Below are 16,288 nucleotides of genomic sequence, written 5' to 3'. Positions count from 1 at the left end.
CAAAGTTGACTTAGTATGTATGAGAGAATTTGAATCTGTTTTTCGTAAAAGCAAATACTCTTGCTACTTTAATTAAGCTAATTGAATATTTTATTTTCATAATGTATAAGATCATATATTCATACTTTGACTTTTTGTCTAATACTCCAACTAAACTAATATAATAATATTTTACTTACCAACGTTGTATTCTTTTTACTTATTTAGGAATTAATTAAAAATATTTTTATATATACTTAGTAAATAGAAAATAATAAACACTACTTTATAAGAGGAATGCTAGCAACACTTACTTTAAGCTCTCTCTCTCTAATTGGTCTATCTCACTTAAAAGCTATCTTAGGAGCTTTTCATCTATTTGGTTTTAATTTGTACCTTTATTTTTTCTTTTATGTAGTCATTTTCTAACGGAGCATGAGAAATATGAAAGCAATTATTGTTACATACGCGTGTAGTATCTAATAATTGCCAAGTAGGTTTTTGAGTTGGCATTATGGTGTTACATGAATAAAACAATGTAATTTTTGAGCAGTGAGATTATTGTTCCTCTTCAAATGGAATTTGACATTAGACCTCAAAATAACATTAATGGGAGTAGGAGTGTCACAGCGAGTCAATTGTTTGTATTCATGTTGTGTCAGCCTACTTAAGTGACACAATTAGGATCAACACGAACACGGTCCATTTATTAATCATGTTGATGTATCTTATCCCTAACACAAACAAAAAATATAAATGGGTTACATGAATACGACATGAGTGACACGTTTACTTAATTGGTTATGCAATAACACATGTAATACAACACAACATGTATAACATATTGACTTAAATAGTAACTAAATTAATTAGTTGTATGTGGTAACAATATAACAAGACACGACATATATAACACGTTTAGTTAAATAGTAACTAAATCGACTATAATGAGGTCACTTGTCAACCTGCTACACTACACGCTTCAAGCTATATTATAAATGTGTCAACCCATTTTTTGACATGTATCCGCTAAAGTTTAATTCTAATATGTTAATTTTACATAATAAATGAATTGAATTCACGTGTCATAAGCCATCTTGACACTCTTAAATAGGAGCATCCTCGACAATAGATGACATAGTAAGCATTCTTAGAAAAATTCTAATAATACTAATCATCCCAAGAAGCATGAGGCTTGTCAAAAGAGTAACAAGAATTATCAAAAGAGATCCTTCTTGCGTCGAGAGAGAATCTCAAATCCGTCTGACAAGATTTTCTCTCTAACCCATAATTGACAGTTTTCGACTCGGTTTCTTTATATTGCTGCCCAATAGGTTTCTCAACCGGAAATATAGTTGATCAACTATTTTTTTTCTCTTTTTATTATTGTTATTAAGCTTCTATTTTGTATCTATTTTTATAATTTCTTGCTGAAAACTGAAGCAGCAGTCTAGAAACTACTCGTAATTATTTTAAAATCCTTACCTAAACCTTTCTTAGTTTGTAAATCAAGATCTATATTGTTATTAAGTTTTATCTAACCTTATAAACTAATCATCAAGAGAACTCATTTGTATTCTTTTGTTTTTAATTAGAAATTGATAAATAATGAAGTTCTAATTCAAGTGATATAGTAAAATGGGTAAGGAAAAAGAAAAGAAGAACCGGAAAAGAAGTGTCTCTAAAATCAACCGCCCTGATGCCAACTATAAAATACCTAAATTACTGAATAATCTAGTTTATCAAATAGAAACAAAAAAAAAAAAAAATAGATGAGAGGAGGAATGAATTATTATTGATAACAAAATTAGATTTATTATGATATATGGTAAAGTTTGGTTTTAAAATCATCTTTAGTTCATTCAAAAAGACTATATTGCCTTTTCCATGTCATCTCCATATTTATGATGTGGCGTTTCTTTTTAATTTCGTTTTGGTGGAAATTATTTAGCAGTGTATCACCATTTCTTATGCTCTACTAAAAAAGGATCAAAGTAAAAGAAAGTATATGAACTGTTTAAAATAAATAGGTGAATAAGGATGAAATAAACCAAATTCAAAAAATACATGGACCAAATGATGAGTTTTGCCCTAATTATATTCAAAAGTTTTGTTAACTTCTAAGCATTTCCTTTTATTTCAATAAAAATTGTTCATGTTTATATTTCATTCCATCAGTGTTCCTTTTATTTCAATTCAGATCGTTCATATTTGTATTTCATTTCATCAGTGTTTATATAGTTATTCATGCATCTCAAATCGATTAACTTTTCATTTTTCAACGATCTTCAATTCAAATTTTTTTGCATAAAAAACATAAATTCATAATTACAAGCTAGGATCTAACTAATTTGTAGCTAAAGAGTTTAAGAATTCATAATCTTTTAAATTATAAATGCCAAATAAATGTAATTAAAACAATAGTTTGCAATGGCACACTTAATTCGCAAAGGCAGCAATGGCATTGCAATTCTTTTCATGAAACATTGTAGGCTCTTCAGACTTTTTTTCTAATTGAAATCTTTAAGATATGGTTATTTAGGCTATTAAGAATCCATATCATAGACTTATTAAACTAATAGTTGAATTATATTTTGTTGTTAATTTTTAACATATGCAATTACTATTCATCAAAATTGTAATAAACAATACAATGCATGTAATTAAAATCCAAAATTATATTTCATTATAATTTATAATTATATTAATTTTTATGTACATTTAATTTTAATTATATTATAGTATCAACTTCTTAAGTAATAAAATAATTCATATTTTTATGTTGGATCGATGTCGGTTTAAAATAATAGAATGCTTCCAAAATAAGAAGTGTCAATCTGTCCAAAAAACAACTTTAAGTGCCAATTTGACTATTTTAATAAACACGAGGGAGCAAATTTATGCCTTTTTCTCTCCTCTGAAAGAAAATTATCTCATTTCTCACTAAAATTCCAAGCCTAAATCCTCTCTGATTTCGCAATCTCACAATCAAAATCAAACAATTCTCAGAACCCAATTCAAATTCCTCTTGAATTCCATGAATTGTCACTCCTTAATTTACAAAACCCAGACACCAATACAATGACAAAGCCCGAAACGACGGCAACAAACTCTCTAGTATCGCCAACATCGTCCCGATCGTTAACCGAAACGGTGAATGGATCCCACAAGTTCGTGATCCAAGGATACTCATTGGCAAAAGGAATGGGTGTGGGTAAACATATTGCTAGCGATAATTTTACGGTGGGCGGGTATCAGTGGGCCATCTATTTTTACCCCGACGGTAAAAATCCAGAGGATAATTCAGCTTATGTTTCGGTTTTTATCGCGCTCGCTAGTGAAGGTACTGATGTAAGGGCCTTGTTTGAGCTCACGCTTGTTGACCAGAGTGGGAATGGAAAACATAAGGTTCATAGCCATTTTGATCGCGCTCTTGAGAGTGGTCCCTACACACTTAAATATCGCGGTAGCATGTGGTAAGTGGATTTTGATTATATGGAATTTATGTTTGTGTAACATGATGTTAACTTTTTAGCATGATTTTCATTTCTTTTGAAATTTGTTAGGTTGTGTTCTTTCTTTTTTTGTTTTTCAAGTTGAAAGAATTGAATCTAGCAATTATGAGCTTTCCAGATATGAGAATTGACTAAGGACCCCCTTTGGTTCAAGGTCATGAATGAGGATGGAGATGAGCATGGAACAATAGAAATGAAAATGGGAATGATTATCTCTTAATTCAGTGTGAAATGTGAATCGAATTCAGTTTCTCGATGACACTAATAATAACATTTAGATTATTGTCAAAAAAAATGATAATATTTAATTTGTTATTATTGTACGCAACAAATACATAAAGATAATTAAATATAAAGGATAAATTATTATTTCACTTGTTTCACTGTTTATAATTAGTTTCACTTGATTTTTATGGGAATGAAAAGTTCATTCCGTAAGGGGGAGGAGAATAGGTGATTTCTATTGATGAGGGAATTTGATGAACCAAACACCAACAAGAGGAGTCACCTATTTTCATTCACATTCCTATCATATTTTTTTATGAACCAAACGCCCTTAAATAGAATAGAATATAGTTGGATTGAATTCTTGTATTTCATAGACTTTCCAAACAAGAGGATGGGGAATTGTATTTACGGCATTGTGAAAGACATTCCAACTAGCATTGGATTGATGATTTACATTTTCCTGAAAGAGTGAGATAAGGAAGTTGATGATTATGGTCAATACGGCCTAATGACTTTAGTTGTGCATAACAATGCTCAAACACTCACCAACTAATAGTGCTTGGCATTTGTACGAGCCACATATAAGAGTAGAAGGCATAAATTTAGGTTTCGAAAAATGTGCAGTTCAATCTCTTCTTTTCAAGTAGCTTTTTCAATACCTCTCTCTCAAAGTTATGAAATATGCAGTTATGCACACTGAGGGTGATGAAGGTTGGTTGGCAGTGAGTACTGTTATAACTTTGAATGAGTTAATGTCATTTTGTCAAGTAACCTCTTAACTTTATGTCATTCATCACTTTTAGCATTAAGCATTTTAATTTATTCTTATGAGATGCGTACATCTTGTCAATTCCTTCCATTCTTGTAGTTAATCAACTAAGCAATCCTTTTCTAGGGACCTCATCAAGGTGCTTCTTTTTCATTTGTTTTGACAATGCACCTTATGCAACCTACATATCTTTTAAAGGGTTGGGATAAAAGGGACAAATAAATGCAAAATTAGAATGTAGATGCTTGGTTATCAAAAGAGTTTTCAGTGAAGGGACTGGGCATTTATAATAATCAAGGAGAAAAATGATGGATGATATTGGATTTTTTTGCTTGCCCGTGCTCATTGGGGCCGAACAACCTCGTTTAGCATGTTTACATGTATATATGAATGTTATCTTTGATTCTCCGGAAAAAGCAGTAGGAGATGAAAACCTTATGGAAGAAGGCGACTGTGGACTATATAAGACATGGAAAAGATGTTGGCATGCATTTAGTTGTTCTGCTAAGAAATTCCATATGGGCGTTTACAAGCTGGTATTATGCATAGATGAAAGGTTTGCTGATCAATTTCTTCAGTTCTTTTAGTAGCATTCAGAAAAGTTTTCCTTTGTTACAATATTTGGATATGTTTAGCATTGTCGTGAATGAAATAAGCTATGATGTTGAGTTATTTCTAGTTGATCAGCTGGAAAACTTATTGGAACCAAATGTGGAAGAGCACCACAAGATTGAGAGTTACGAATTAATGTGCTCTTTGATGCGATTGATGATTTTACAAGGGAAAATGTGATTTAAGTAGGAGAAAATATGAGAAGAAGGATTTTCTTGGTGTGGAGATCTAGTGATGTGCGGTTTTGCCCTATGTTCTTCTGTGTGTTTGTGATTTCTGATGGGCTCTCTTGATTTTCTAGCTAAACCCTAAAAATTGAGAATTTGAAACTGCTCAAACTAGGTCATTGTGTCATGCCTTTTTCTTCTTAATTTATTTGGATATAATGTTCTTTTGGTGTTTATTTTAGTTTAACATTAAATGTGGATTCCTGTAATATCTATTGGCCTCCTTGTTTTCTATACTATAAATGTGAATTTCTTTTTCTTTTTTATTTATTTTATTATTTATTTGTTTTTTTTTATAATATCTGTTTGCAGAAGCTGTTGATTGCCTTCTTAAATGTGCCAACTTTTGATCAGAGACTTGTATCTTGGTCTTTGTTATGTCTAATATAGTCTTTAGCCTATTCATCCTATGTTATGTTACTGACCTGTCACAAGATTGATGATTGATTGAACATGAAAAATTGGTACAATGTGTGGAAATAACATGAAGATTGGCTCAAGGGTTGGCCCCTGTCCATTCCCACTGAAAGGACATATCCTAATCTGCATACCTGTCTGCATTGGTGGGTGAAGGAATAATACTCTGTGAATACTGGTTTAAGAGCTTGCCTCTGCGGAACCAATTATTTGAAATATTCAAATGTTTTTCGACGTCCTCTTTTTTTTTCTGTTGACAAGCTCAAAATATTAGCTTAAGTGACCTTTTAATTTATCATGCTTCTAATGCAGTATTCTCGTGTCATGTAAAGCTTGGGGTGCTTGGGAAGGAACATGCTATCTTTTCTTCATTCCGACTTATCTGTCCTCTGTGGATTGTGTTGGAATAGAAACTAAAATTCTTGGCCATGCCAAATAAATGCCTTTCATCTGAAACTTTTGAATCATCTTATTGTTTTCCTCCTTTTAAATTCCGCTTTCCTTGCCTTCATATTCCCAACAGTTCTTTGTGAGACTTTATAAAATGTTGAATGCTTATGTCTTTTCAATTTCTTTTGGGTATCCTCTCAACAGACTTGTTGAGAAATTGCCGGCTTGGTGCTTAGTCTGATTATGAAAGGACCAGATGTCTCTTGACCTGGTGTTAATCTTGTTTGTTTGCTTTAATTCAGGGGATACAAGCGATTTTTTAGGCGAGCTTTGCTTGAGACATCTGACTTCCTGAAGGATGATTGCTTGAAAATCAATTGTACTGTTGGGGTAGTGGTGTCAGCAATAGATTGTCCACGATTACATTCAATTCAGGTGCCAGAATCTGATATAGGAGCACATTTTGGCATGCTGCTTGAAAATTTGGAAGGTTCAGATGTTACTTTTAATGTGGCAGGGGAAAAGTTTCATGCTCACAAGTTGGTTTTGGCAGCCCGCTCCCCCCTTTTTCGATCTAAATTTTTTGACATTGAAGAAGAAGAAAATCAAGAGGTTCTTATTACTGATCTAGAACCTAAAGTTTTCAAGGTGATTTGTTTAGTAATCATTTAATTGTGTCTGCAACACAATGGTTTAGAATTTTTGTGCTAAATATTTTATGCATTTTTCATTTGTGTTATTTTGGGCTTTACTACAGGCCATGTTGCATTTCATGTATCGAGATACCCTCACTGAAGATGTAGACACAGAGACATCTAGCTCATCTTGCTTCTCTGCAGTATCGGAAACATTAACAGCGAAGCTGTTAGCAGCAGCAGACAAGTATGGTCTGGACAGACTCAGATTGATGTGTGAGTCTCATCTCTGCAAGGATATTTCTGTGGACTCTGTTGCCAGCATTTTGGCTTTGGCGGACTGCAATCATGCAACTGAACTAAAAGCTGTTTGCCTAAGATTTGCTGCTGAAAACCTTGCAGGTAATGCTTAGTTTCCTTCTGCAATTTCTCCAGTCTATCATAGTCTAGAGTGTTAATATTTCTACTTCAGTGAGATGAAGCAATGATGTGTTGGGGCATGCATTATACTAGTGTGAGAAATACAAGTGTGTATAGGTTCTATGCTTATCCTTACATGTATTTTGAACTATGAAGCACGGATATGGATGCAGATATGGGACACGGCATTTTCTAAAAAAGTGAAACATGGATACAGCAGAACATGGCAAACTATGTATATATATATATATATATAAATTTATATAAATAACATTCATATAAACTAAACTATAAGTCTAAAACATGTTCAATATCTTCTTCTTCACCCATTTCATCTACAAGCAACAATATTTGAGAAAGAAACAACTTGTAGAAAAGATTTTGAATGGAGAGAAAGTGAGGAACAAATTGAAGGGATAGAGAGGTAGAGAGAAGGATTTCTTTGTCGAAATAAGTGTGAGAGATATAGAGATCAAGTGTGGCTAGGGTTTTCTTAAAAGATTTATGTTTTATATTTTTATAATTTGATCCACTAGTTTTTAAGTTTAGTAAAGTTTTGCAAACTTTATTACTTCTCGTGTCCCCAGCATGTCCCAAGTGTCTAAGACGCATAACCTCCTAGGAGTGTCGGTGCTTCATAAATATAGAACTAATTTTCTTTTGCTGCTACACATTTTTTCATATAATTTTTTTTTTTTCTTTTTGCTGGGCTGGATAGTATAATCTTTCTATATGGTCATTGAAACAGTACCAACTACAAACTTTTGGATTAAGTTGCAAAATATTGATATAAATTGATTAGAAACAAGTTGTCTGCTTGCACTTTGATGAAAAGTTTGTTCGACTTAAAAGGTAAAATCATTGTTCATATGGGTAGTCTAGAATTCTTTCTTCCTTTTCTTTTTCAAAAAAGAAAAAGTTTTGCCAGGCTATTATGTAGAGTCTTTTAGGGATGATTATTGAGGTGCACTTGTGCCTCTCTATAAATCTAGAATTGAATTTTATTAGAAGAAAATGCTTTCGGACTGATCCCCAGATATTCTTTGGATCTGAGTTGATGATTAAAAAATCATGGGATGCCAACATAAATGCTTTTTTTTTTTTTAAACATGTGTAATGACATAAGACAAATTTCCCTATTTATGGGTTTGAGAAGTGAATATTTTCCTAAGCTTATTTTTGGGTTTCATATGAAATCTTGATTTTCATATAAAAACTCACTAATAATTGTGATGCTGTAGAAGCGTAAGAAGAAAATTAAGGTATCAAAGAGGAAATAGAAAAGTTTTATGTTCTTGGGGTTATTGGATTAGAATTATTTACAAGAAGTACGTATACATTTTGGAAATATTTATGTGAACGGGATTTAGAAGAAAATCACACATTGCTGTGCTGGCTTCTTTTGTTGTTCAGGGATAATGTTTAGGCTCTCTATGCTCTAGTTGGTTCAAGAGTATATGCTGGCCCTTCATTGTACTTGGGCATTATGATTAGATGTGTAACTTTGCAATATTTGAAGGATCCGGATTGAGTAATGAAAAGTATTAGAGGATAGGGGGAAGAAACAAATATCTGCACAGCACAACCATAACTACCACCATCCCTTTTCCATCAGGACCATCACTTCTGCTAGTCCAGTGCTGCTCATACCACCATCATCAATTTGTTGTTGCAAATACAGCAATTGCTTGCCTCATCTACCACACATTATTTTAATAATAATTATTAAATAATGGAATTGGAGTGGTAGTGGTTATGGTAATGGGAAGCTGAGGAATTATCGTTTCTCATGCACGATACATCTACAAATATTTCAATGAGCATAAAAAATATTATACCTACAATATCTTATCACCACTTTATTATTGAAATTCAAAGTCAAACCTAAATTGAGGATAAAAGTTAATAGTGAATAGGAACAAAATGAAGACATGTATCATTTTCAACCTCACTGGAATCAGGGTAGGCCATACGGAGGGGTTTCCCAGGGGGACAACTTCATCTGCCCTGCTGCTCTAATGTACAAAAAGAATTTTCTCCTGTAATATTTTATCACCATTTACTGAAGATCTGAATTCAGCATTAAGTATGAATAGGAAAAGAATAACAAAATGAATATTATTTATTGGTGTTCTAGTGAAATATGTAAACCAAGAACTAGAAAAAGGAACAGAAATTGTAAAGGGAAACAGGAAACTGTTTCTATAACTATACAAGCCCCAAGTCTTTAAAAGTAAGAAAGAAAAATTATGGAAATAATCTTTTCTGGTATTGTTTCCTTTTCTTCAACTATGTCTATCAGCAAATCCTCCTAATAGTTTCTGTTGCCTTTCCTTATGTTATCTAGTTCAAATGTTTAGCTGGTGACAAAGTTCTTATCTGTTTATTCACATGATAATTGATTCTTCCCACTAATTGATTGGAGTAGCAGTTATTAGGCGGATATTCATACGTAAAGACTTATTCCAGTTGGAGAATTTTGTCTTCATTTTGTTGAAGGTGGTAATATTGCTCAAGAAGAATTGTTAGGCAAGGATGTTTTTGTGATTGTCCCCTAAATTGACAATAATTGGTAATCCTATGAGCAAAATTAAAGAATTAAACTTCTGGTTTCATAAAATGTGTTTGAAATACTAGACAGTTCCAGCGACGGAAGTTTAGGTGTATGTGGTTGAAGAAATGTTCAATTTTCTTTTTGTTTTTACAGAATACAAATTCAATTTCTTTCATGCTATGTGGTGTATATGAGCCATATTTTATTTGATTTTTTCATAGAAGGACGTCTTATAAAGAGAGCGTGTTTATGTTTGTTTTATTTTTTATTTTATTATTTTAAGACTTACCATGGAGCAAATGAGTAATATTCGCTTATTTCTTTTCCTTTGAAATGGAACTGTTATAATATGCTTTTACTTTGTCTTCCTCCGCAACCAATAATAGCTTTTCTGAAAGCATAATTAATTAATAAATGGATTGCAGAAACATAAATGGGAACGTGGAATGGTCTATTGTTTTTGTTTCAATAATATATCGTAGTAGTAATGTGCTGCACTAAAATGAAGCAAGCATTGATTGGATACACGTGTGTTCCATCCTCCTGCTCTCTGTAGAAAAGAAAGTGAAGGGCCTAAACTCTTGAGAACAATCTGTGTTTTAGGTAATTATGGCTAGCATCAATAGTACAGGATCAAATAAATGTCAGTTTTCTGGCTTTACTGGCTACTGCTTTGCTAATATGGCCATCCTTATTACGCATTAAATTTCTAAATGAAATCAAGTATAACAGAGAAGCAATTTACTATGAAGTTGCAGTTAGATGGAAAACAATGTGGAGTCTGTTATGTTCTTGGTTTTTTTTTATTATTAGCAAATCAATATTACTGAAATTCTTTAACTTGGTATCAGAATCTAAGATGTTGCACTTCTGATCCTGAATCCCTTTTGTATTCTGCAGCTGTAATGCGGTCAGACGGCTTTGAGTACCTGAAGGAGAATTGCCCATTACTGCAATCAGAGCTACTGAAGACAGTGGCAGGTTGCGAGGAGGAATGCAGCAGTGGAGGGGGAAAATCTCGTAGCGTATGGGCCCAACTCTCAGATGGTGGCGACACGAATGGTAGGAGGGTAAGACAGAGAACCTAATATCCGAAGATTAGTCTTTGTAAATGCAGATGATGATGAAAAAAGAAAAAAGAAAGAAAAAAAGATTAGGAAACATGGACATTTTGTAATGTGGCAGGAGTTGCTAATGTAATTAGATTTTGGAGGTCTGTTGTAAGCTGTGATGGTTGATAACTGTGGTTTGTATACTTGGTTCCACGTAGGTATTCGACATACTCAACTCAACTAAGCCTCAAGTCTCAAGCTTAGTTTGGGTTTGGACAAGTCTAGGACATGGCTCTGTATTTCTTTTTCTTTTTGTTCCCCTGTAGTGTTGCTAACACATTCTAATCTTTCAAGTGCAGAGAATTGACTTTTACCTTACTCAAAATCCCTTTCTTCTGTTAACAGTTAGGTAATGTTTCTGTCTGTCTAGTTTTGCATCACATTTCATACAGTTGGAGATTTAAGATCCTTAAATTCATTTACAAATTTGAGTTTTTAATCATTTGTGTTTTCTTATTATTTATGCATATACCCTAAAACAAATAACTTTGTTCTATAATAAGTAAGAATGGAGCAAATGTAGAATAATGGAAACTTAGAACTGAAAATCTGCTGAAAACTCTTAGCCTATTTAAGTCTCGTTTGGCATAGTTTTTCAGAGTGAATAATGATTTAAAAAATTGAATTTTCCATTGATTCTCCAAGTCTGATTGTGAAAAAATTGTTTTGAAAATTTTAAGAGGAAAGAAAACTGTGCCAAATTGATCCTTAATATGATTCAAATTGCATAGAAAGAGAAATGAAGTATTAGAAAATACTATTTATACCTCCTATTGATCCGGATGAAATTGATTTATAGAACATTATTATTAGAGAGTTGATCAGTGCTTGTTGTTAGTGTTAGAGAGATAGGGATACAGAACCTTTTTTTTTCAAATAGTTCATTATAAAAAATTAATTCTGCATGAGATATAAGGTGTCGAACTACTAATCCAGTTAGGCTTGTATATACATAAGCATTTGAATTGTAAAAATGGGAAATCCTATTTCCCCTTTTTTCTTGGGGACTTTTACAGGTTTACGGAAAAGCACGCGAGAATTTTGTTTTTACAGTATTTTCTTTTACGACTTTTTCTTTAAAAAAAATTATAATTTTACACAGTTTTTTTTTAACTACATTATTGTATCTTTTTTATATATTTTATTTGTATATTTTTAATATATTTATATTACCGTTAAATATATTTTTAAATTGTATTTAATGATATTTTTACTATATTATTACATCTTCATATCATTAAAACACATTGTTACTATAAATTATTATAAATATTAATTATCAATTGATATATGATTAATAAATTATGGTTTAATCAATTATAATAAAATAATGTACAAAAAGTTTTTAATAAATTTATTTGATTATCCTTTTAATTTAATATAATAATAATAATAATAAATTAATAACTGAAATGCATTATTCATTATTGCTGATAAAATAAAATGTAATTAATGTTAAAATTTAAAATAATAAATTTTTTTAATATAGATCTTATACTACATATTGATCTAGATTTCATGGTTTTCTTTTAATAGATTGATCCATGTATTATATTTATAAATTTATTAACTAAATTATTAGATATAGTTAACATAAAAACTTATTCAATTAGAATTATAAGAACTTTTAATATTAAAAGATGAATTTTTTTAAATTATATTAATTTTATAAATAGAGAATCCATTAATTATTAATAAAAATACTTCTCTTTCTTAAAGCTAATAATCAATGAATTTGTCATAATCTTTAGTATTCAAATAATATTTGTCTAATGTTTATCTCTTAAAATTTTTTATTAGTTTATATGAAATTATAATTATAAGATTATCTAATTTAATATTGATTTCATATCTAATAAAAGTTATATTAAAAGTACTTAAGTTTTATTATCCGAGAAATATTCCTTTCAATAACAAAATTCTTTTTTGTTACGTTTCATCTCACTGTTGTTTTCTTTGAATTTTTATAAAATTATTCTTTTTATCTAAAATAACATACTTTAATAAATTAAGTCAAACCTAATTAGAAAATATTTTAATGTTTAATTACATATATAATATATAATTAGTACAATATCCATTTAGTTTTTTTATTTACGTGCAATTAGACCTGTTCATGGGCCGGGCCTGGGCGGGCTCTGGCCGGGCCTGGCCGGGCTTGATTTTATTTTTAACAAGCCCGACCCCTCCAAGCCCGAGAATTTTTTAATATCTCTCGGTACCAAGCCCGAAATTTTTAAAAAGCCAGGCCAATTGTTAAACCTGTAAATATGGATCGAGTCTGGGCATGTTCGGGTCGGGCTTGGGTTTAGTTTTATGTAAATACATTATTAATAACAATAAAATTATAAATAGAAATAATAGGTAGCTAAGTGGTATGTATAATTATAAGTTGAAGGTCACATGTTCAAATGTTAGGTATCACATTTTTTTTCTTCTAACTAAACTAAACATCGGGCCGGGCAGGTACCCGGGCCCATGAACAGGTCTACGTGCAATACACGTAAATTTTAATAATTAGACTCGTGATATTAATTATATACTAAAAGAATATAATAAATACTAAATCAATATTCATATAAGATAACATATAAAAGTTATTAATAGTTAGAATCATTATTACTACTATTATTATTATTCAAAAAATTTATTTTTACAATTAATGTTGAATTCTAATAGAATTAGACTTCTAGAGTTAGACTTATACTTGATAAATTAGTGGTACCTTTATTATTAATAAAATTAACTAATAAGTGACCTAATTAATCCAATTAACTAAACAATTAAAAAGGCTATTTTAGTAAATCTACATATCCTCTCTTCTTTCATACTGTTATATTCAAATTATATTATTTTTTATACATAGAAGAATCCATTTATTATTAATAAATATATTTTCTCTTTTTTAAAGCTAATAATAAATAAGTTTGTTATAGTATTTAGAGTTCAAATAATATTTACTTAATACGAATGGCGTCTAATGTTTACTTCTTAAAATTTTTTATTAGTTCCTATGGGATTATTATTATAGGATTAACCAATTCGATATTGATTTCGTATGTAACAAAGGTTATATTAAAAGTACTCAAATTTTATTGTCCGCAAAGAATAAAATTCTTTTTTATTGTGTTTCATCTCACTATTGTTAATTTTTATTATTTTTGATTTTATATAAGATTATTTTTCATCTAAAACTAATGTACTTTATAATAAATTAAGTCATACCTAACTAGCAAATACTTTAATGTTTTATTACATATACGATATATTATTGGTATAATATTATTTTAGTTCTTTATCCACGTGCGATTTATATAAATCTTAATAATTAGGCTCATAATATTTATTATATATTAAAATAGTATAATAAATATTAAATCATTACTCATATAATAAAAGATAGATTGATTATTTATAATTAGAATCATTACTACTACTACTAATATTATTTAAAATATTCTTTTACTACAATTTTTGAAATCTTAATAGAATTGGACTTCTAGAATTAGACTTATACTTGATAATTTTTTGGTACTTCTATTATTAATAGAATTAGTTAATAAATGACCTAATTAATTCAGTTAACTAAACAATCAATAAGGCTATTTTATTGAATTTACATGTCCTCCCCTATTGCACTTTTGTATATATTAGTTTTCTTTTCACACATGCGTTACACGTGTAGATTAACTATTTGACTCGTTATAATTTATAAAATAAAATAAATAAATATATTTATAAATTTAATAACATAAAATTTGTATTTTTAGCAATAAATAGATTTAATATATTATTAAAAGGTTAAGACTCATATATACTGTAAAAATATATTAATTTAATGGAGATAATTTCACATTAATAATTTTTATTTTATTTTAAGAAGGTAAGACATAATAAATACTTTCTAATATGAACTATCATTTTTTTATTTTTAAAAATTATAAACTTAAAATTTTTTATTTTAATATTTCATTTTAGATTTAAATATCTGAAATACATTTAAATCATTATCATTATCTTAGGTAAATATAACGAAATAGAAGTTCAATAATTTATTTTTCAATGATTTTTGAAGTGTAAAAAGAAATTATTCAAGTTATTATTAAATTTTATAAAATTTTTATGTTTAAACTATGTCAACTACTTTGAAATTTTTATTAATGACATAATGGTAGGATTATTAAGTTAAAAATTATGTATGTTATATATAACTTACGTTATATACTCATAAAAACATATTAATACAATTAAGAGAAAACAAATTTATTTATATCATATTAAAATAAAAATTTAATAATTCATTTAAATATACTTTATCACTATTATTTCTTTTCTTACATTTTGTTAATTTATAATAATAATATTTTTTATATTATTATTATTATTATTATTATTATTATTATTATTATTGCCATGATAAAGCTATGATGACATGTTAATATTTTTCTTTAATATTCTTAGCTTTTTTTATTCATGTGCGTCACACGTGAATATTAATTATTTAACTCATTATCGCTTAAAAATAATATATTTTTAAAATTAATAGTAAAGCTATACATGTTATTTTTTATTTTTTATTATTGTCTTTTTAGTATGTTAATTTTTATTCTCTACTGATTACATTGATATATTAAAGATAAAATTAATATTAAAATATTATTTATATACTATTTTTAGGATTATAAATTATCATATAATTAAAAAATTAATTTATTAGTTAATATTTATATTCAAAAAGTAATTAAAATATAATTTTTAAAATTAAAATCATTATTAATTAATCCAATTAATTCAAAGTTTAGTCAAGTTTTTGATAAATTTATTTGTCCACATTCTTTTTCATTATTACATGTTATAATTATACACGCGTATTCTAATTGTTATTAAATTTATTTTGCTTGATGTTATTTAGAAGTTCTATTTTACAATCATATTGAAATTCTAATAAAATTGGACTTTTAAAGTTAAATTTACATTTAATAGGTTATTGATATTTTTGTTATTAGTAAAATTAATTAATAAACTATCGTTTTCATATGGGTAATAAGCACGCCACCATATATGAACTTTCTGTATTATATGTATTTGCAAAATGATGGAATTTCCATGAATTCATCAAATTGAATGCGACTCAATTAAAAAGAAATCCTCCAATCCATCTGTGAACTGATCAAAGGTGAACTATGTATAATTTTAAATTTTAAATTTTACAATTAATGTTGAAATTTTAATAGATTTAAACTTTTAAATTTAAATTTATAATTAATAAAATATATTAATAAATAATATAATTAATTCAATTAACTAAATAATTAATAAAGTTGTTTTAGTAAATCTGTCATTCATTTCCCGTTCACACTTTTATAATATCCTATATGCTATGATGTTATGTTATGGAAGCACATCACCCACAATACGAGGAATGTTAAA

At 29.0% G+C, this 16,288-nt stretch overlaps 1 protein-coding gene across 1 annotated transcript; it reads left to right on the top strand.

The window, feature by feature from the left end:
• The first annotated feature begins 2,903 nt into the window (after positions 1–2,903).
• LOC8284771 (BTB/POZ and MATH domain-containing protein 4) lies at positions 2,904–11,176 on the top strand. The gene is made up of 4 exons (XM_048378046.1): positions 2,904–3,455; positions 6,440–6,785; positions 6,895–7,174; positions 10,647–11,176. Exons 1-4 carry the CDS (start codon positions 3,061–3,063, stop codon positions 10,832–10,834), a joined length of 1,209 nt encoding a protein of 402 aa, XP_048234003.1. The 5' UTR covers positions 2,904–3,060; the 3' UTR covers positions 10,835–11,176.
• The last annotated feature ends 5,112 nt before the right edge of the window (positions 11,177–16,288 follow it).

This window comes from Ricinus communis, chromosome 8, assembly GCF_019578655.1.
Source record: "Ricinus communis isolate WT05 ecotype wild-type chromosome 8, ASM1957865v1, whole genome shotgun sequence".
In the NCBI taxonomy this organism is placed as follows: Eukaryota; Viridiplantae; Streptophyta; class Magnoliopsida; order Malpighiales; family Euphorbiaceae; genus Ricinus; species Ricinus communis.
The sequence above is the reverse complement of the archived record's forward strand: the minus strand, read 5'-3'. Positions and strand labels throughout refer to the sequence as shown.

Coding starts and splice junctions, on each gene's coding strand:
- LOC8284771 (XM_048378046.1), top strand. CDS start 3,061: ATGACAAAGCCCGAAACGACGGCAACAAACTCTCTAGTATCGCCAACA. Junction 6,786..6,894: donor TAGAACCTAAAGTTTTCAAG/GTGATTTGTTTA, acceptor GCTTTACTACAG/GCCATGTTGCATTTCATGTA. Junction 7,175..10,646: donor TGCTGCTGAAAACCTTGCAG/GTAATGCTTAGT, acceptor TGTATTCTGCAG/CTGTAATGCGGTCAGACGGC.